We start from the raw sequence: 22,761 nt of genomic DNA, 5'->3' as shown, positions 1-22,761 counted from the left end.
TTACTATAATATAATTCTTACACTGCAAAACAATGTATATATAATATTTACATTTACTTGATTTAATAAACATATTGTATTAGTAAACTTTTTCTACAAATATTACTGAATAATATTGAATACCCTTCACAGACCTGTTGAAAACAACTATTTTGGTTGAAATGTTGCATTATTCCCACAAAGAGAATGGCAATATTTTGGCCACTACCCTTGATGAAAGAACAACAACAGATGGGCTGATGTATATTTACAGATATTTTATTATTTTAATTATGTTGCAAACAATGACATCAAGATATACTGATGGACAATTATTTATTTATGTGAGTGCACGAGTGTGTGTCAACAGTGAGACCACAAAAAGCAGAATGAAGTCCTCCATACTGGGGATTCTCAGCACATTAACAAGGCAGAGAAAGCGAATAGCTGGAGTCAGAGTCCACCGTGTGCTCACAGACAGGAAGTGACGGCCACGCACACATCCATAGATTCTACATACACAGCTTTAGGATGGCAGTGGTTGGGCATACATGACTCTACTGTTGGAAACAGTACGCTGCGGACCAGCAAGCACAGCAATCTACTCACCACTGATGTAGTCTTATAAGTTGCTAATTGTTGCCTTGTACGGCAGCCAGTGGATTACCTTTCAAACTGTCTGCCCTGTTAATCTGATCAGAAGGCCATTTTCCTAGAACTGTGTTCATAGAAAACACATACACACCTTAATAGTTAACACAGAGCAGCCAATAGATATTGCACGTTGATCTACGGTGGAGGTGTCACTTTAAAAAAAGCATCTTCTTCTGCAATGCCAAGAACCTGCCTAAATCAAGAGAGACTGACTAGATTAGCTCCTCGGCACATGGTCACTGAGCAGTACCACAGAGCACATCAGAAAGCCTGTATGGGCATCGTCTCCTGAAGTCTTCACAAACGCGTGCACAAGCGGACGGGCAGCAGATGGTGCAAGCAAGCAGCGGAATGACAAAGCAATGAAAGCGCTATATCAATGACGCAGAAGGGGTTAGTGAAACCTATGACCCAATGAAGTCATTTTCGAGAATAGGGAGGCAGAATGTGGGCGGTCAGAGAGAAATCTGGGAGGAAATCAGACCGTGGATGAGATGTAGCTGCATTTGTCCCGAAAGTTGAACGCAGTTCTGGAAATGGTGAATGTGCGCAATTAAGGAGGAGTAAAATGACACTTCACTTGCCCTCTATCAGTAAATAAAGTATGTCAAAGTCCTCCATTTCCGAGACGTGGTGACGGAGGGTGTCAGAATGAGATCTTCCGTACAAAAAAAAAAAAAAAAAGAGAAAGCAAAAACAAAAATGTAAACCCTATTTTCTCCAGGGACAAGTGCACTTTACTGATCCAGGTCCTTTTAAAAGCTCATATCATGTTTCCTGCAGTTAGTTTCTAATGGGATTGAATGAAGATTTGCCTGCTTTTTAAATGGAAAGGACTTCATGGATGAGAACGATTCAATAATGTGAACTGAAGTAGTTACCAGTTCTTAAAGTGACGAATCTTTTGAGCATCCAGGTGTTCATACAGTTAAATTACATTACATTACAGACCCCCGGAACAGACATGTAAAGCTGTTCATCTTCAGTCAGTTTAAATGTTTAAAAGTCTTTCTTTTCTGTAAAGCAGAATGTGACAAACGTCAAAGAAAGAAAACGTAAATGTCCAACAGAACGGTTTTGAGTGCCCTGTACCCTGAACTCTGCCTTCTGTTCATAAATGCTTGAGGCGAGAGCAACACCTGTGCTCCGCATCCCTACGGTACTTTAGATGAGGAGAAGCAAATAATGTACAGTATACAAGGTCTGGATTCACCATGCAAGAATACTTGTTTACTTTTTACTCATTTCTTTTTTTTTACCATGTGAGTGTCTTGTGAAACATTTAATAAGCTCAAACTACATCCAGAGTAATTTACATGAAAGGACAATAGTTATTAGAAGAGAGCTGGATGAGGTGGTAACCATAGTAATGAGTGCATCCTGAAGAGCAGGTGTGGGAGTGGCCAAAGTGGTGGCGTTGGGGGGGGAAAGGGACGGGCGGATCCTGTGGAGATCAGCGACATTCCCACACTTTGACCGTTTGATCTACACTTCCTGTCACCACGTAAGGAGAAGTCTTGTGGAAATCTGTGGAAGAAAGGATGAATATTGCATTTATTTAATGGTGTATGGAGACTCAAATTTCACCATCTGCTTGACTTACCCAGAGAGGTAACAAAGTGTTCATGGGCACTCAGAGTCTTCATGCAGCGCTTGTTCTTATAGTCCCAGATGCGCAGGGTCTTGTCATCAGCACAGCTCACTACAAATCTCCCACCAGGATGGAACAGCACTCCACGCACCCAGTTATCATGACCGACCTGAGTGACGAGAGAAGGAAAAGATGAAAGAAGAAGGAGAAACGATGGATAAAAGCATAAATTTGCTGTATGATTCAATAGATCTGGCAAATGGGAAAAGTCACTTCAGTGTGTATTTGAAAAAGCAGTTGGCTAATACTTCACCAATCAATCAAATACAAAGCAGTAAATAGAGTATGATATATACACAGTGGCCATGTTTAAAATAGTATACAACCATTGCAAGGCAAAATCTCTATATGCAAGGAATACAATGAATACATTTTATTAAAATGTGCATTATAAAATAGAGCACATTGTATTGGGTAATGCAATGCAACTGTTAATTAATAGCATGAGAAATAAAGCAGAGGGAATCAGCTGCTACTTTAAACATCCTCTATTTAACTCTTTATTTAACTGGACTGTTACTGACTCTCTATATAAACTAAATTGGATTTAAAAAAAAAAGGTTTCAGAAATTGAAAACTCAGCATTCAACAATGACAGTGTCACAATGTAACACACAACGGTTTAAAATTGTTGAGCATCAAATAAATAAATGGTGGCCCATTTCCACCACAAATAAGGAAAAAGCAATACTTTGTTGAAATAATTTTATAACAAATTAAAAAGTATTCAAATTATGACCAAGTGTTAAGATGAAACTAACAGGCAATTACAACAAAGTCATAATTATAAAGAAAAAAAAAACATTCCAACTCTCCAGGTATGACTTAGTTTCTCATAATCACAACTTATCAACTTCTCATATTTATGACAGGTGCAGTCACATTTCAAAAGGAATCCATTTAATCAGGAATTCTATACAAATTTCCCATGCAGATTTCACAACGGGTTCAAGTCACCGTGCTAACAAGCAGAAAGTTGCTTGGTTTGACAGTGACTTATTTGTGAGCAGTGCTTCATATATTTTTACACTATTGATCATTTTGTCTTAGAAATTGGACAAATCTCATAATTTAGTATCTCATTTTCACATTTTTACTGACACCTTTTGTCAATATCAACATTCGATCTCTGAATTACAACTTAGTATCTTATATTTCAGTTTGATTTCATTATTATGACCTTTTTTGAAAGTGGAAACAGAAGTGCAAACTTGTTAACAGCTAAAAAATATAAAATAAAAATTAGCCGAATGCAGTGAGGAGTGTTTTCTATTCTGAACACAGGCAGTATAGCTATAGATATAATACAATGAAGCTGCCTGAACTATAGCTTAACTCACCAGTGTCATGAGGCACATGCCAGTACTTATGTCCCACATTTTAATGGTCTTGTCTCTGGATCCAGATAGCAGGAATGGCCCAGGCTTTCCACTCTTCTTGTTCTGGAAGAGAGTAAATACAATAAATTATTAACGAAATACATTATATCATCCTAGAGGATCATGATGATGCAGAAAAGAGAAAATGAGGCTCACATCAACCAACACAATGTACCTCAGAACCTGTAGCCTCAGATATGGTGGGGTGTGCGCTCTCAGGGGCCCAGGAAATGCACTCCACCACATGCTCGTGCTCCCGCAGCTCCGCCTTGCACTCCTTGGTGGCCACCACCCACACGCGCACCGTCTGGTCATTAGAGCAGCTGGCCAATAGTGTGCCATCTTGATTGGGCCGGACCATACGCACCCACTCCCTGTGACCCGTGAACGTCTTCATACAGTAGCTGTGGCAAGACCAAGAGAATCATTATACATTAATATGCATATGCTTCCAGAATGTTTTGTATTGCTATGTAAAAAAAAAAAAAAAAAAAGCCAAATTATGTAATTACTTTGCTTGAGGCAATAACATGGCAAACACTACAAGACATTCAAAGCTCCATGTGACTCACTGAAATTCTTGAGTGTTCAATATTCGGATCACAATCACCCACACAATGCACTTCAGTATTACTCACCCAGTAGCCACCTCCCACATTTTAATGGTCTTATCCCTGGAAGCAGACACTATGTGATCACCGTTGGGCAAGATGGCAACTGACGACACATTGTGATCATGTCCTGAGGATGTGAGGAGGAGGATGAATGAGATAAAAGGTGCAGGGGAAAGCTTAGTTACAGTTAAGACTCAAGCAACTGGACTTATGGTTAGAAGCATTTTCATCCAATGTCAAACAAACAAAACAAAACAAAAATTAACCAGAATCTTCATTTGAAATATCTAGTCATTTACTGACAGATGTAAAGGACAGGACTTATGGCATATGATTAAAAGAGGCAGCTTTGTTATTTGAGAGAGAGATTAAATCTGTCAGCATGATTAATCCTAACCCAAACAAACCTTTACCCCTCCCCCTGGACCAACAGGTCCTGACTGAGTCTCAGCATCCAGAGAGAGGATTCTCCAGCACACTAATAAGGATCCCAGTAAGCGTTAAGCCTATATTGGAGGTGGCTGCAGTACATGGTAACTCAAAGGCCATTTAAGGAAGTTCTTCAAGCAGTAGATTTGAATAATGGTTATAATGTGGTAGCAAATACACACCATGCATGGTCCTGATGCACTCAAAGCCCTGGAAGTCCCAGAGTTTGATGGTCATGTCTGCGGAGCAAGAAGCCAGCAGCTTTCCATTCAGATCAAAGGAGATGTCCTGCACTGAGTCAGTGTGACCCTTCAGGGTACGCTCGAAATCCCCAGCCTCATAGTCCCAAACCTGCAAAACAATGCAACGGAACATGCTTACACACCTGTTTCAAAGTGATTCAAAATAATAATAATGTTGCACACTTTCAAAGACAGTTTGTGTAGCTTGAGTAAAACATTTGAGTGCTCTGGTACTTTCAGAACATCGGTGATTTCACACAGTGCAGTTCTAGGAACTAGCCAGCAGGGTCATTCCTAGAGATCCTATTTTTTTCTCGACCCATTTTCCTGGAAGCAGGAATTCTGAAGAGGCCGTTGGTGAGGTCTTTATTCGTGGTATTTACAAATGTCAATAACCGATGAATGGAGGATGCGGTGATAGAGGAAATCGAATGTGAGCGCACAATTTTCACAATTGAGAGAGCATGAAAATCTGACTTAATCTCAATTTGCAGTGTTATCTTCGAGGATGAACAAAGAACACAATGCTACAGACCATGGGTAAATGCCCTTATCGATGTTTTCCATGTTCATGGAGAATTTTTTTTTACTTGGCTTTTTTCATGACAATGCATCACTCACACACTGTTAACTCAGTGCTTGGTTTCCCAAAACACCAAAGACTGCTAGAGCTGCACAGTATCATTTACATTAGGCAAATATTAACACGCCGAGTCATCAAATACTTTTGGATAACCAGTACTGTTTTATTTTTGCAAGCTCTACTTTACACTAAAGCTCCAATCTAGAATGTTAAATGTACAGTAGCAAAGCTTAATAGCCGGTTTTAAACGTAGCATGGAAGAGTATACCACTTCAACTGCAAATGGCAACAGGTTAGACAACAGAGAAAATAGGTGATTTCTAGAAGACCTATGTAAAAAGGTGTGATGCAACATGTCTCCAGCAGTCTGGCTGTGATATTTACTTGGGATCCATCCATATCTTGCCATGCAGAAGGTACAGAGAAATGCACAAAGAATGATCTGACAGAAATGCAGGCTGAGAACGCTTATAACTGCACTGCCTGGTGTCCAGAGAACTGCTCACTGCGCCATTGCCCAGGGAAACCAGAGCATCAGGGTTTCTCCATAGAGACACTCAGTGACTCAGCAGAAAAGAATAAGAGCAGATGGATTTATAAACTGAAACATGGCACAACACACCATCCGTATAGCATATGCACACATCCTTGTGCAGCCTATCAATGTCCCAACATCTGACACAAAAATACAGAGTAATAAAAACACCTTTATAGTGGCGTCCTCGGAGGCGGAGACCATGAGGCTGAACACAGGGTGGAAGATGACGCGTGTGACAGGGCTTCTGTGGCCGCTGAGGGCGTACTTCTCAGGCGGGCGTGGGATCCACTCTTTGGGGTCTCGTTTCTGTCCCACAGGGCCTCCTAAAGTGATCTCTTCCTTAGCTTCATTTAGTTTGGACTCCAACTCCATTACCTAACAAAAATTGGGATTGTTTATTTTGAAAAATTGACACCTGTGCAGTTATTTAAGACATATAGCCCATTTTTTTTAAAGATAATATACTGAAAAAATGATTTACTGACCTTTTTTTGTAATCTGATGACTGAAGTCCATTTCTTTTCCAAAAGGCCCGCATACTTCTTGTCCAACTCCTCATTCTGAAGAAATTACAAGAATGAGACCTAATACATCTTTTTCCATTTTGAAGCTTAGTGTAAAAACATGCTATTACCATATCCAACTCTGCTTCCTTCTTAAAAACAGAATATGCTTCTTCATAGCCATTAGAGCGCAAATAATCTGCTATTGCTCGATTTCTGAAAGAAAAAGAGGTGATTTCATTAGATAAAGAAATGTGGAATCATGCAGCTAAGGCTTTCCGCAAATGGTAAATGATCAATGATGAAACTGCACTTATCACATGGGCAGTGGCATAGAGATCAATATGCAGCAAGTCACAATTACAGATATGTAAATTTTGTTCGTTAGGGACATCAAGAATTGGACACAAAAAAAATGCTGAAAAGTTTTGCGAGTAACAATGGTATTCAAGTGCAGGAAAGCATCAGCTACATTACTGTTATGAAGTAACAACATTTAACAGACTTTGTGTACAGAAAGAGAAGTGATTTAATAGAAATGACAAATGTATTTAGCTGCAGTGTGAACAAGGCTATTCTTTTGCTTTTGACAGATGTTTTGGTGATGCAATACTCATGTCCTACAGACCAATTCGGTGAAACTAATGATTTTTGACTGTGGATGATAAAAATGTCTTCACAATCTACTTTTGAAGAAATATCGTAGTAATATACTATAGGAAAAAATACTACGGAAGTTGCTGTGGACCGCAACTGTTTGGTTTTTCACATTCTTCAAATATCATTATTTTCAGCAGAAGAAAGAAACTCATTCAGGTTTAAAACTAGGGCTGCACGATGTGTCGTTTAAGCATCGATATCGCGATGTATGAATCCACGATAGTCACATCGCAGGATGTGCGATGTAGGCTGTCGTAGTTAATCCGTTATTCATTAACTGTACGGGCCAGCTGCTCCCGGCCCTTGACGAATGTGATTCGCAGATTAATTGTAGAGCTGTAGTCAAGTCCAGCTTTGACGAGTCCAAGTCAAGTCCAAGTTCAAAAGTTTCGAGTCCAAGTCAAGACCGAGTCCAAATGAGAGAAAAAAGGGTCCTCTTCAAGACCACATACTTAACTACTGATAATGTTTGTGATGCGAGAGACAGCATATCTCCTATTCTAAGAATATAATTTTACATTATTATTTGTAATGATCAAAAAGCATGTGCAAAGTAACAACTCTGTAGGACATGGGTCTCCAAACTAGATCCTGGATGGCCAATGTCCTGAAAAGTTTAGCTCCAACTGGCCTTAACACACCTGGAAGATTAATGTGTCTAGTAAGAGCTTTATTAGCTGGTTCAAGTGTGTATAATTAGGGTTAAAGCTAAGAGGGGCGTTACACAAGATCCCGGGCCCTATGCATAGGCAGTCCTGATGGGCCCCCATGCCCCCCACCCATGAAAATATCCAGGTAAAATAAAATATATTTCAGATTCATACTTTTCAAGGGCCCTCTCTTCCTTTGGAGCCCTGGTAATGAGTACTGGTTTTACCCCCAGTCCGACCCTGGGAGCCAAACTATAAAGGACACTGGCCCTCTAGAACAGAGTTTGGAGCTGTAAGGTCAAATTATTTTTAAGTACCGTACTTTATTTTCATTTTATTTACTTAATAATGCTGCTTTTGCTGACATTATGTCTGTGGTCAAAAATTAAAATGACTGATGCCTTGGCACAGCGCACACACACATGCAAAGCTCGGGACATGACAAATGCGCGCAGTTAAGGCTAGAAGGGATACTTTTGGCTCTACTGGGCATGTGCACATAAATACAGCGAAACTTTTGTCATACTGTACTAGTGCTTGCATAGACTACTCGGCGCTGTCGGAAACAATCAACTACTCCAGCATGCATTAACCATAATACATACAAAGTGTTTGCAAGTACGACGTGAATTTTAGAATTACAATATTGCATGGAGCTGTTACTATATGACCTTATCTATGTTGCATGTAAAAATAAAATATGTAATGTAATAATTAGGGTTGTGCCTGAAGCCGAATACCTTATTCGGAATGGCTCGGATAATGGCTTAAAAAATGAATAAAGGACAAGGAATAATTCTGCCTGAATACTCGGCTGAAGCTGACACAGTCTGGTGTTTGCTAGATAACAGGTGAGCCAGGGGATCAGAGCCAGAAGTGAATGAATGTAAACTTTATGAGTGAAAAGAGCGCAAATCAAACACCGAATTGTTGTCGCCTCTCTGTGCATCTCTCAGAAATCAGAGCGTTGCAAGAGTAATATAGAATTTGTATATATTTAAAAGGCAATGATTTAAAGCTTAGGCTACGATATGATATGAATGAATGGAATAAGCACAGCGCGCTCACCAATCAAACAGCAGCGTTGCGTGTCTCAGTCTCTCAAAAACCAAATCAGTTCTCTCTCAAGAGTAGGCTAATAATCAGCTTAGATACGGATACATTGTCTACTTGGCCTACATGTTTGCATCTTTACCTTTTGCTGGTTTGTGCAGCACACACACATCTGTTTAGTGAAGTTCATTAACATTAAGATTTGCTTAAAGTGTTCTGCATAATGAAAATGTGCGCATTGAATGGATTCAGTTGTGTTCAAATGATCACTAAACGTTTGTCATGACATCTCTCTGCTTGCATGATAAATATTATTTTAGAAATAAATTATTTTAGTTTAACACGACATACTTGTTCAGTGTTAACTACGAAAAAAAAATATAAAAAGTCACAACGGTCTTATCAAGTAACTGTACGATGTTGTATACGAATGTAGATACGAAAAATGTTGTGATTGTTACAGATACAAATACTGGCTGTTACATGAAAATTTAAATATGTCATAATTATAAAGTTTTAAAAATGTACATATGTAATTGTTGCATAAGCCTATACATTAATAAGCGTTTATTGATAAAAAAAAAAAACTATTTAATGTGTTTTCATTTAAAATAGCATGAACCATGAGTAGTCGAGTAACTCAAACATTTTTTATTAAAATAATTGACTAGTAGAAATCAGTAGTCTTGCAACCCCTACACTTACAACAATAATAGTATTTCATTATTGTAAAGGGTACGTTTAAGGCTTAGGTGTAGACATAAATAAAACACAATCTAACAGGTAGAAAATTAAATTAGAAACATCTAAACTTTTCTGGTCGCAGTAAGTGCACCCCTGGTCATGCACATCCTTTCCCGGACAATACTGAAAGCTAAGATGGAGAAACAGATGATCATAGCAGTACAAGGATAGCCATTTTTTAAATGAATCTATTAGCAGAGCTACTGCAAGGGATTTTTAGTGCTGGAAATCCATTTATTCTTTGCTGAAACTTCTGCGTCTTCATGGAGAGCGGGTCATGGTTGCCCAGCAACAGCAGACACCACTGGAGCGCCAGCGTAGATCGCAGGATACAGAGTGCTTTGGAAATAAGGACAGCGGCGCGCCTAGCGTTTTCCACACGTTTTCAGTCGCAACATCGTGCAAATGTGGTTTCTCTCTCCCTCATGCATATTAATCAAAATCAATTGACACGATGGTGTCGAACAAAAAATAAATAAAAAAACACTATCCAGTTATGAAATGTTTTCTGTGTTGTCAAATCTTGTGCGATATCCTAAACTGCAGAGATAATTACACAACGCGCGCCGTACACGTCTGATTCGCGAACTAATGATTCCTTTGAACCGATTCAATTTAATGAATGGACAACTGACCTGCCCAACACTGAACTCACGAGACGTCTGAATTGGTGTATTAAAAAAAATCTGTAACACTTTACAATAATGTTCTATTTATTAAACTATTTAACTAAATTATTTAACATTTACTATTACTAAACTGCACTTCTACAACATTGTTAATTTCAACATTTAGGCTATAGCCTTCATTGTTGAAATCAAAAGTTGTACAGTATTTGTTAACATAGTTAATGCACTGTGAAGTCACATTACCAAACAATGAACAGCTGTGTTTTTATAAACTAAGATAAACAAAGATTAATAAATAATAGTAACAAAAGTGTTGCTCGTGGTAAGATCATGTTAGTTAATATGTTAACAATTCAAACCATATCCTAAAGTTACAAACAAATAATTTACTCTAACTTAAATAATACTCTGATGTTTAAATCATTTAAAATGAGAATGTAAGTGTGCTCACCCCATTTTTGTTTGTAAGAAAAAATTTGATTAGATTTCATATTGCAATATATAACGCAGAAAAATAAATATCGCAATGTCATTGTTTCCCAATATCGTGCAGCCCTATTTAAAACATCTTTTGCGTGAGTAAATGATGGTATACAAATAAAACATTTTATTTTTGAGTGAACTATTCATTTAAATGTTAATAAAACACCAAAACAGAAGAAACAAATCACTCACAAATTAATTTATTTTTTATGTGTTCATTCAATTTCTTGAATGCTCCTGCTAAATACACTTATTTTACCTGAAAAGAAACTGTTTGTTTTATTTGTATTTTATGTGTATTTGTAATGTGCATTTTTGTTCTCATTTGTTTTTTACAAAGATAAAAATAATGACAAGATTATTTTCTTCACCCACTTTGGCCTAAATATCCGCAATTATTTTATATATTTTGTATCCTTGAAAGGCTGTCTTTTGACAGATGTTTTGGGAATTAGTTTGGCTGTAATGCTCAAACAACTTGCACAATAGAAAAGAATCTGGATAAAATATTGATTTTTTTCAAAAGAAAATGTGATATGAATTTTTGCCAAATCGCCCACCCCTATGAAACAGTGATGACTTTATTTTTTTTTTTTTATGTGCAGAAAGGTGACTGGTGGCAGAAAGTTAACGTTTTCAAGTAGCAGTCTATGAAAGCCTTGGATTAATTTTAAGATTAATTAAGATTAATCTGAGCATATATTTTTAAAAATCTGACTTTATTTTCACATTTCTCCAAGATTCTCTCTCATAACTCTGAAAACAACTCGTCATTTCTCTTTTTCCCCTTGGTTAAGAATCATTCTGATCCCCCATTCCTCATGGTTCCTATCCCCGACTACTGGCTTTTTTCCCCATCGTTGCAATTGTTGTAGTTTTAATCCTTTGTTTGTTCATTTAAACATCTGCGTTTAGCTTCAAATAGTGTCTTAGATGACAGTATTCCATAAAAATTATTAGCATTTTGATTGACATCCAAAAGGCACAAAATAATACATTTTTTCTGTTATTCCATGGATTTTCCCTCCACTCGTAACCAGTGTTTTTCTGCCACCACAATGCGTGCGCAGCTGCAAGTGATGTGACGGTGACATCTTCATGGCAATAAAGAGTGCAGTTCCAGCAGTACAACTCCGTAAGAAAGTTCAATCTATAATGAACGTGGAGACTGGGGGAGAAAGGGCCTGGAAGTAACCAAAACACAGCGCCCTGGTTGACATGGACACTCACCACTAAGGATGGAAAAAGTCTCAAATGACACAGCAGGAAATGCCAAAATGGAGGACTGAACACGTTCACGTAGTCTCTCGAAACACTGCCTCTTCTTTTCTCTTCCTGTGCTTCATTATGTAAATGAGACTTTCACCTCTTCAGATGATGGTGAATATTTCATGAGCTGGCCAATGGGCTAAATTTAGACAGATGTCAGCAGCTTCAAGACTAGTATTAGTAACAGTGACCTTTCTGAAGGAAGCTGTGGAACACAAGTGGTCCAGTAACTATAGGCAAAAACTGGAATCAAAGTGCAACCACCTCATTAAATTTCTTAATGTTTCCATAAGTTTCTTAATGGTGATGTGGATTCTTTTTCAGTTAAAATACTTTCTCCGATGCCAATTTTATCTACACAGACAACTGTAAGCTAACCACTCATAAGTTGGCTTTCTGAAGAGCTCAAACACTATGGCACTGACTGTTCACTGACTGCCTGATGGCGTTACAAGAACATTTTGCGGTCTCAAGCCCTTCACTAGTGTCTACACAAAGCTGTGACGGGGGAAAATATCCATTCCCCATAAAATTCATATTTTATGCTTTTAAATGCCCCATCCAAAACAGGTCCACTATCTCCTATTTACTTTGCATCTGCTACAATGCAAAACACGCATTTCTTAACAAATAAGAGTTCACATCGGAAACATAAGCAGTTTCCAATGCATACGCTCTCATTTACATATGGACTATTCTGATGTCTTTCATACTTTTCTGGACTTTGACAGTGAAGCTTACTTGTAACTTACAGTCTTAAGTAATTAATGACAAAATTTTCATTTTGGGGTGTAGTATGCCTTTAAAGAAAAAATGTAAAGCATGATTTAACTTCAGTGTAGTGATTATTTAGGGAGCTGCTGAATTACAATCATTGGCCTCAACTGGGTGAAGGCTTTTGATGTTTGTTATGATGCTTTGGCTTAAAGGCTTCAGCAGTACAAGCTTCCAGCAATAACATTCCTTCCAAACAAGGTGGTCAGCCAACAACGACACATCTAAACATGCTCATCAAATATCAGACAGAACTGCCCCTCACCTATATCATAACAGTTTCTTCATCACTGCCACTCTTTAAATAAGTGAATTGAGAAATTCACAGATTTACGGGGCACCCAAGATTACCGAGAGAACCTTAGAACCAGTGTTGGGGGTAACGAGTTACAAAGTAACGGATTACAGTAACTATATTACTTTTTGGGGTAACGAAGTAAAGTAACGCATTACACTAATAATATTGGTAACTACACTACTTTACTAGACTATAGGAACGCGCTTTCCTGCGTTACACATGCCGTGTTTGCCTGTGTGTAAAGTTCTGGCTGGGGTTTCCCGATAACGATTGATCTTAGCGCTTAACCCTCAAAGACTCATTATGGATATTCAGAGGCGCCGTAGTGTATGTGATTACGTCATCGCATTTTGACAACATTGATTCGTCAGAAGAAACCAATGCTTTTGTTCCTCTGAGCCAAACAGAAATGATTGTTGACGCTTAGTCCCACCCCCGTGCGCAGATTGGTTCAAACTCTCCCATATTAAACCAATAAGTAGTCTTTTGAACTACTACTTAACATAGCCTATTGCTTTGGAAAATGAACGAAAACAAAGTGAAAGTCTGTCGTAAGTGCATGAATACAAACACACAATAACACATTTGCATGAGAAAACTCTCAGAAAAAGCACAAAAAACACTCGACAGAGTACTTTGACATAAAACAAAACAAAAACAAGGATGAAACACATATCTGATAAAGCACTGGGATTTATGTCTTGGGTCGTTAGGCGATGTCCCAGTAAAATCGATTCTGACACAGATTACAGGCAACGAATAGATCATTTATAATATGTATATTATGTATACTAAGTAATTCATTATATAATTATACAGTTCATAAAGATAGTTGCACTATTTTTTACTGTTGCACTCTGAATATTTCTCACTCATTTTGTGTGTAGTTTGTGAATCATTTGCACTGTTATTGCACTGTATTGTTGAAGACAATTTGTGCAATTGTTTTTACTATATGCTGCATAGTTTGTGTTTATTGTTCATACTCAGATTGAAAATATATTTCTCAGAAGAAGAAAAAAGAAATGCAATTTATCTTTAAAATAAAATCTAAATTTGTTTTGATTTATGCCTTCATTTGATAACCAGAAAAATGTAAATACACAACAGACTTTCTGAGGGGAAAAAAACATTTCATAAGGCTATTTTAAGAAAAAAATAATAAATGAAGTTGTTTTTATGCATTTAAATAATTACACATGCTAAAAAAATAAATAAAACATGGTGAAGAAATAAAACATTTCATAGGGCCCTGAACATTTTATTTTTGTTAAACTTTTAATAAATTGCTGTGAAAATGTATGTGTTATGAATTAAATGAATTAGACATGCTTTTTGATGAATACAATTAAATGTAACCATTAAAAAGGAGTTGAGAAAAATAAAAAGTAAAGTAATAAGTAGTGAAGTTACTTTTCAAATGCAGTAACTAGTAAAGTAATCTCATTACAATTTACAGAAGTAACTAGTAACTAATTACATTTTTTGAGTAACTACCCCAACACTGCTTAGAACCTCAGAATGCACAAAGATGGTCACGTAATTATGAACCCCTCCTCCACTTCGTGGAGGCTTTATGAAATATTAAAGCTAACTAGCTGTCGCAGGATGCTCCCTGAGGCGCAGGCAGTCATGTTCTTTACTAGTGCACTGAACTGCACTTGATGTCAAGTTTCACAGGGTATAATCATTTCATTTTATCACACATCGATATCTACCCATTTAACAGTGAAAACTTGCTGTATTTTCAGGAATGCCACTTTTTATCATCTCGAACATGCTGCAACTTGTATTCTAAAGTGGCTTATAGTGCTGCAATGAAGCGTCGACATGTGCGTGAAATGCGTTGACGCGTCACACTGTTTACATCTCGCGTAATGGCATACTGGGAATGGAGAAAGTTGCATTCTATCACAAAAACAGAGACCACTGTTATCAAAAGTATGGGAATACTTTAAACAGAGGCCAAATAAAATGGCCCTTTGTTCCCTTTGCAAAACCGATATGATGTACCACGGCAGCACAAATGCGATGAACGAGCACCTCAGAGGAAAACGACTGCGGCTGAAGTAAGGATAAAATAAAAAATAAAGTAAGTCTGTGTTGGCGCGGGTTTCGAACACACGTTAGGGGCGTTCACATATCGCGCCTAAAAACGCGTGGAAAACACTAGTTGCGCCGCTTTCTCCTTCTTTCCAAAGCATTTGGGCAGTTGCGCCCCTGGGGGGTCTGCCATTGCTAAACAACCATGACGTGCTCTCTCCATGAAGACGCGGAAATTTCAGCAAAGGATAAATGGATTTGCAGCACTAAAAATCGCTTGCAGTAGCTCTGCTACTAAATTTATTTCAAAATCGCAATCCATATACAGCTATTATCAGCTGTTCCCTCATCTTAGCTGAGTTTTCAACGTTGTTACGGGAAAGGATGAAGCTGATTTAAGCTGGTTAGCTCTTGGCACATGACCCGTGGTGCGCTTGCGGCATTCTGAAAAGTTGAGATGTTTTTAACTCGATGACTACATTTTATGGTTTGTGATGCTAAAGAACATTTCATGACGTCTCAGACAACTGTAAATTTGTGGCTACTGTGGTTTAATTATAAACTATATTCTAAACACATATTTACCATATTAAAATAATTTTCTTTGCCTCTTTATTTTTGTATACTGTAAAAACTTCAACCACATTGGTTGAAAATGAATAAAGGTTGAAATATTATATTAGAAGTTGTACTTATATTTCTTTGTAAAGTTATCCAAAGGATTCATTAGCTAATCAAAAAAAGAACATTAGATCATTTATTGTAATAAAAATAATCGTTAGAGTAGTCGACAGAAAAAATAATCGTTAGTTGCAAGTCTAGTGGCTTATATAATGCAATTAAGGGCAAGCACACAAAACACACACAAAGTGAACATTAGGATTCATGCTGAATGAGAGAAGTTATTTCCCACACACTGGCAGTTTCGGTTTCGCTTTACATAATTTTTTTTAATTATTAGACTGCCATTTTTCATTCCTGTACTGCTCTGAATACAGGCAAATTTAAAGGATTTGTTGTGGAGTGAGGGGAACTATACCATTTACTTTTATTTACTGGTGTTTTACATAATTTCTGAATGTAATAAAAAAGTGGCTTATACACTGATGCAACTTCTCTGAACAGTGCAATTTTGATCCTTTGTAATTTATTTTCTGCAAAATACGATAAGTGACAGAATTTCAAACATGGTGGTCTATTAATGTGTCAGATACAGGTCTGTATATCATGAGTACATGAGAATTCAGACTCACAGTTCATCTCGTTGCCTCTGTGACAACACCATTTTGGCAGGAGAGTGGGGGCGCTGTCTCTGCCCCAAGTAGGGAGCTGGCAAACAGTCCGGAGCAGCTCCTCAGCAGGACGAACTGTTGGATGAGAGACACAATCTCACACTCTTGTGCAAACCGACGTCACTTTTGCAGCCTGGAGACTTTGTCCACAGCGACACACAAGACAAAATTGATGACCCACTGGAACTAACACCAATTTGATCAACTTGCCATCTAGGAAAAATGAGAGGGGAAAAGGAGAGATTAATTAGAAAAAGAAACACAAAAGCTCATACATGATAAATGTGAAGCGGCAATAATTCTGACATTGACCTGACCAGAGTCTAAAATGGCCTAGGACATGATTTAACTAAACAAAAAACCTTTACAAACACATTAAAAGAGGGAGCCTTTACTAATCTATTAGCTTTCTTACTCATTCTCAACTTACATTAAATCAGACATTTCATTCTGACCATGTGCGCTCACAAGAAACCATCACAGCCAACCCAAAGATCTACAATAACATTGAGCCCCTCGATGACAACCAGACTGGAAGTGCTGGAGGTGGCAGGGCGTAAATCTCCTTTGCTAATCCTGAGGGGATGGTGGTCCAATAAAACAGTTGTCCAGACGAGAAGTGGGGTGTTGGGGGACTGAGACAAGACCTTGTAATCCTTTCAGTCAGTTTTGACAGCCTGCAAATATCCACTCTAATCTGTGTGGAGCAAACTAAAATAGCTTGACACAGGTGAAAAATGCCTGATCTGGCCTTCAGAGAGCAGATGAGATATCCAGACATGTGGCTGTGTTTTGGACTTGGGAAAGAACATCAAATATTATGTTTTGTGCAGTTCATTCCAAAAACACATTACAATCTTGACTTCAACAGCACTTCATGCTACAAGACATTTTGCAGTCAAAATGGTGTAGTAATGCCTTATGTCTCTGAACTACATTTTTCGGCAAATCTATATTTTTGGCTGAAGACTTAAAAAGGGTTTCTAAAGTGAATTCACACACAAATGAAAACGGTCACCATTTACTCAAATCAGTTTGGGCTTCCATTTGCCTATTTGATGTGCTCTATGTGTGTGTGCATTGATCATTGCTCTTGTGCATAAAGCTTAAATGAATTTTGTTCAACATAAAGCAACAGTATCTGACCTGGATTAAACCACTTGATTCAGATGGATTATGTAGTCATACGGATGTTTTATATATAGAATAATCAAAATATCGTAATTTGTGTGTTAGATGAAAAAAAGTCTGATAAGTCTGGAATGACATGAGTGATAACATTTTCATAATTAATGTTTTTTGGTGAACCATCTTTTGTGTAATTCACAATAGTTTGAAATGCACTCCTGCCTAACAATTAAATATAACAATCATGTTTAGAATACCATGTGTAAAAAGTAGTGGTTGACCGATATTGTTTTTTTGACAGCCGATGTAAATGCCGATATTTTGGAAAGCAGGGGGCCGATATAAGGCCGATATTATTAATTTTTTTTTTATTAATATTTAAGAAATTTGAAATGATTTGACAAAGGATTAAAAAATAAATGTCTAAAATAAACATACTTTAGATGACAAAGTATTTTTCACAAAATAAATGTAATAAAAATATTATAAAAAAGTGAACACTGTAACCAACAGGGCACTCAGTATTCTGGGAAGTTTGTGTGCACTGGGAATCATATTTTTCAAATGAAAACATGCGATCATTCAAGATAGAAATGCACACTTCACAAGATCTTACAGCTGGATTAGACTAAGTTTGCATGGCTTGTGAAATTAAAGATTTGTTTAAATTATATAAATGCATATTTGCTTAATGCTGACGGCAAATTATAAAGTATTATAATGTTTGCCTTTCGATTACTAATAATATAAAAGCAATCATTATAATACTGTCTGTATACATTAATTCCTTTGTTTAACTGTTCTATCGGATTATTAGACAGACTTCGATTCGTATAAGACAGAACGGTTAACAACGACAGTAAACAAGAGGGAGAATGTGAGCATTGTTTGCTCAGGAGCAGCCTTTCTCAGCGCCGTCAAAATAAAAGTCCCACCTCAAACACATCGGCCAAGCAGAAAAACTTATCGGCCAATGCCGGAAAAAAAAAAAAAAAAAAAAAAAAAGGCAAATATATCGGTCGACGGTGATATATCGGTCGGCCACGAGTAAAAAGCTTTGATAACTTAGGGTTCTCAATTCACATTACCACAAAACTGAACTGTGGACTTTAACTGATCCAACACTTCATGTGGAACAATCAAAAACAGCAAACTGCTCTGAGGCCACTGAAAAAAACAAGCCCTATACCATGTGTGTTTGGAGTGTAGTAGAGGACAGAACAGAACAGAGCACCACTCATTCACTTTGAAGCATGCCACACATTCAAGCAAACACATTAAAGGTCCCCTTCTTTGTGATCCCATGTTTTAAACTTTAGTTAGTGTGTAATGTTGTTGTTAGAGTATAAATAATATCTGTAAAATTCTAAAGCTCAAAGTTCAATGCCAAGCGAGATATTTTATTTAACAGAATTCACCTACAAAAAACGACCCGTTTGGAATACAACCCTCTAGTTCCTGCAGTAATGACGTCACTAAAACCGTTTTTTGACTAACCTCCGCCCACATGAATTCACAAAAAGGGGGGCGTGGTCTTGTTGCACTTGTTGGATTCCAAGAACCACTGCTCAACTCTAGACCAACACTGTGACTGTTGCTGTCTGTGACCGAGCAACAAACTATATGAAGATGGTCAGTGTGAATACAGCTGATTTAATTAGGATTTAATCAATTAAGATTCTGTGGGTTTTTCTTTTATGGATTCATTAACTTTTAATACTTGCAGCTACATAAAGCGCTCATAAAGGTAAATGCTTTTAAACAAAACAATTCTACTCAAATATTTTTTCCATGTATATAGTATACACGGATCACACTGAAGAGATTTAATGGATTGGAACCATGTATTGCTGTTGAATTTTGATTTCATTTAAAGGTGCTGTATGTAGGATTGACCGAGTGGTTGAACTAAGTATTGCAGTCCAAATTCAAAATACTGGAGAGGGTTTTTTTTTCTTTCTTTTTTTCCCACTCGTCCCCTCCTCAAACTTGATGCACACGAGGGTGCTAGATTGATGACACCAACAGGAACAAATGCACTTGACGATGAATGAAATGAAATAAGCTCTGTTTTCCGCCAGCTGGCAACCCGTGGTGCTCAAATACAATTGAGTAAACTGGCAGTGGGCGGGTTTCACAGACCAAACAGAGACCAACAATCTGACCTGGAACACACATTTTCAAAGGAGAATAACTGACAATAACATAGCATTGTTTTTCAGATAAACAAGTATGTTAACTTAGAATGTTTCTTAAATTTCTGCAAACATATTATGGTATTTTTATGCTTTAGTAGAGTCAAAAACTTACAGCACCTTTAATTGTGATCTGGTGCTTTTAACTACCAGGTAAATTTTAATATACAATCTCGTAATCAGTCTACGTTTTAAATAAATATTTGGCAATAATTTAAGAATATTCTGATTAGTACTAAAAACATAAATGCAACAATCTGAGCATTTATCGTTTAAATTTTGTGACAAAATGGACAGAATTAGAGAGCTGTGACTATGTTTTTTTTATTAAAAGTAACAGAACAAAGCTCTTTGTGAATAATGGATGGGCGGCATGCTACAAATAATGTTTGGTGAAAAGAAAAAACACAGAACTGGCAACCCTGGCCTGAACTGTGTGTGATTCATAGGGTCATATTATAGAACCAGCGTTAACTATGGTGTATTTACATGTGTGTGTGTGTATTATGTATGTATTTTAAAATTAGATTACGTTAATACTGGGTTGGTGAACAGTAGTCCTGGAAAGCGGCAGCCCTGCAGAGTTTTGCTTCAACCCTAATCAAACACCCGAATAAGCTAATCAAGATATGAACGGTTACTAGGAAGCTACAGGCAGGTGAGTTGTAAGTAGGGTTGGAGCAGAAGTCTGCAGAGCTGCGGCTCTCCAGGATCAGAGTTCGCAATCCCTGAGTTAATGGTGTTGGGTGTGCATTATTATTGAATTAACTTCGACAGCCCTAAATCTACACAAGAGACATTTTCTCCACACACAAGTTGCAGTATGACATGTTTTTCCACCCCCTTTTGACTGACAGGATATAATTGGACTTGACCATTAGCCGTTTTTGAACAATTTGCAATGACCTATAGAGCAGATAATTGCTTTTATCAACTGCCACCAATTATTAGCCAATACATCGGTGCATCCATTTTAATTTATTCATGCCATTTTTTTTTAGCTTTGGTCAGAGGAGACAAATCACATCCAAAAATTTGATTGGATTACATGTCAAGCATTTGTGTGGGCATGAACAAAGCCCTAATTTACAACAATTCCAAACATATAGGAGCACATTGAATACATTCATGGAAAATGACCAGTTTTATTTCTAAAAAAACATTCTCAAGAATCGTGTGTCAGTTTGTCATGTACATCTGGGAAGGGTAAGGCGTTAGTTAGTTTATATCAGGGGGAAAATGATATCAGAATTAGATTGCAATGAAGACGTCACACTGAATGACGTCATGACATAAGGCAAGTTCAGGCCAAGTAGCCTAAAATGAATTAGGCCGGATAAATAATAATCATTGGCCACAGCATGGCAACACCCGCGTGGTAAGAGAATGAAGACAGCTAAATAATATGAGGCGTGCATATATATATATATATATATATAAAAAAAAAAATATATATATATATATATATATATATATATATATATATATATATATCTCAAGTGTTACCGAGAACAAGACAAGTTCACACCTCTACATGTGATGTCATGATTCTTGAGCTAGTGATGTTTTCTTACCAGAATTGAGCATAGCCAATATTTATTAATGTCTGCTCAACATTAAGTTGCCGATGGCTCGTAATATCATTTAAGAATATTGTTTATTTATCTTCTTCAAAAACATTAAATCTTAAACACAGGATCAAAACATGACGGCAGACAGACAGTCAACGTCGACAATTAGTTTGCCAACTATAATCATGAAAGGCCCGACTATTATTTAGCAAACATAGCGCAACATACCATACACGCCCATGTTGACAGATTAAACAGCACATTATCAAAACAGTAGCGAAGCATACAATTATACACCGGCATCGATGTGACGAATCCGGCCTTCAACCATCACAGGCACACCCAACCCCAAATATCACCCACACCAGCCGCTGAAATACAACTTCAACGGCTTTATGAAGCCAAGTTTAGTCCAAAGAGGTTTTGAAACACATAAATACAAATGACATCAGTTGTTATTACTTATTCAATGCGTTTAGTGCTGAGAGGATGCTAACGCGAACTAGCTAACATTATGGGTCAAATCACTTAAGGCCGACTGTCACAAATTTCAGGTCAAGCAAGGGTTTGATTTAATTTAATGAGAATTAAAGAAACGTTTTATTTTCGCATCTACGTCTGTAAGCAAGTCATGCCATTACCGGCGTTGGTTTATATCGTTCTCTGATATTCCCACCCTTATTTTGCTCTAACGGCCTGTCCGCCATTTTGAGTCAGTCAGGCAGGCGGCGCAAATTTCGCAGCCACATACACACTTTACCTGACTCACTTTCACTATAGAGCAACTAGCAGTCAACAGAAATGACCCTTACCTTTTAACATGAGGGGTGTCTCATCTGCCAGATAACGCAGCAAGGTAAAAAAGTAAAAACGAGTGGGATGTGTCTCTGCTGAAAGTCACTTCTGATTTTGCGGCTCAGCCAGCGCTGTTTCTGCTCCTGATTTCTGCGCCGCATAACCGTCTACTGATGACGCGGCCGGGGGCGCGCACGCCTTGAGGATCACAGCGGACGGGGGCGCGCACGCCTTGAGGATCACAGCGGCCGCTCACTACATCATCATAACCTTCAGCCGACACCTAGGATGAGCCGCGCGTTATGGTGGCACGTTTCCATAAATATTGGCATTTATGAATTCATGCATTTTAACCATGGGTCTTCCTAGTGTGAATATTTTCAAAACATATATTTTTTCTCTATAAAAAATATGTCAGTTAACATGCGATCCTCTGTAGTTACATATTAGTGCACACTGCATAGCACAAAGCAATTAAAACTGCACTATGTCATAAGCATGTCATAAGAATTTTCATTAAATTTCTGCGTGAGCTATTATTAATTAGATAACTTAGGAAGATTTTAATTCATGTAGACATGCGTATTATATAGTGTGCTGCGAAT

The 22,761-nt window shown here is 37.6% G+C and overlaps 1 protein-coding gene across 1 annotated transcript; it reads right to left on the bottom strand.

The window, feature by feature from the left end:
• Window positions 1-242: 242 nt before the first annotated feature.
• On the bottom strand, window positions 243-22,335 carry pafah1b1b (platelet-activating factor acetylhydrolase 1b, regulatory subunit 1b). The gene is made up of 11 exons (XM_059526739.1): window positions 22,174-22,335; window positions 16,429-16,680; window positions 6,704-6,788; window positions 6,555-6,629; window positions 6,238-6,444; window positions 4,889-5,057; window positions 4,302-4,404; window positions 3,839-4,067; window positions 3,625-3,726; window positions 2,237-2,393; window positions 243-2,160 (listed from the first exon to the last, which is right to left on the bottom strand). The coding sequence occupies exons 2-11, from the start codon at window positions 16,458-16,460 to the stop codon at window positions 2,087-2,089; spliced, it is 1,233 nt and encodes a 410-aa protein (XP_059382722.1). The 5' UTR covers window positions 16,461-16,680; window positions 22,174-22,335; the 3' UTR covers window positions 243-2,086.
• Window positions 22,336-22,761: the final 426 nt, after the last annotated feature.

The sequence above is a fragment of the Carassius carassius genome, chromosome 36, assembly GCF_963082965.1.
Source record: "Carassius carassius chromosome 36, fCarCar2.1, whole genome shotgun sequence".
NCBI lineage: Eukaryota > Metazoa > Chordata > Actinopteri > Cypriniformes > Cyprinidae > Carassius > Carassius carassius.
This window is presented reverse-complemented; position numbering and strand designations above follow the sequence as displayed.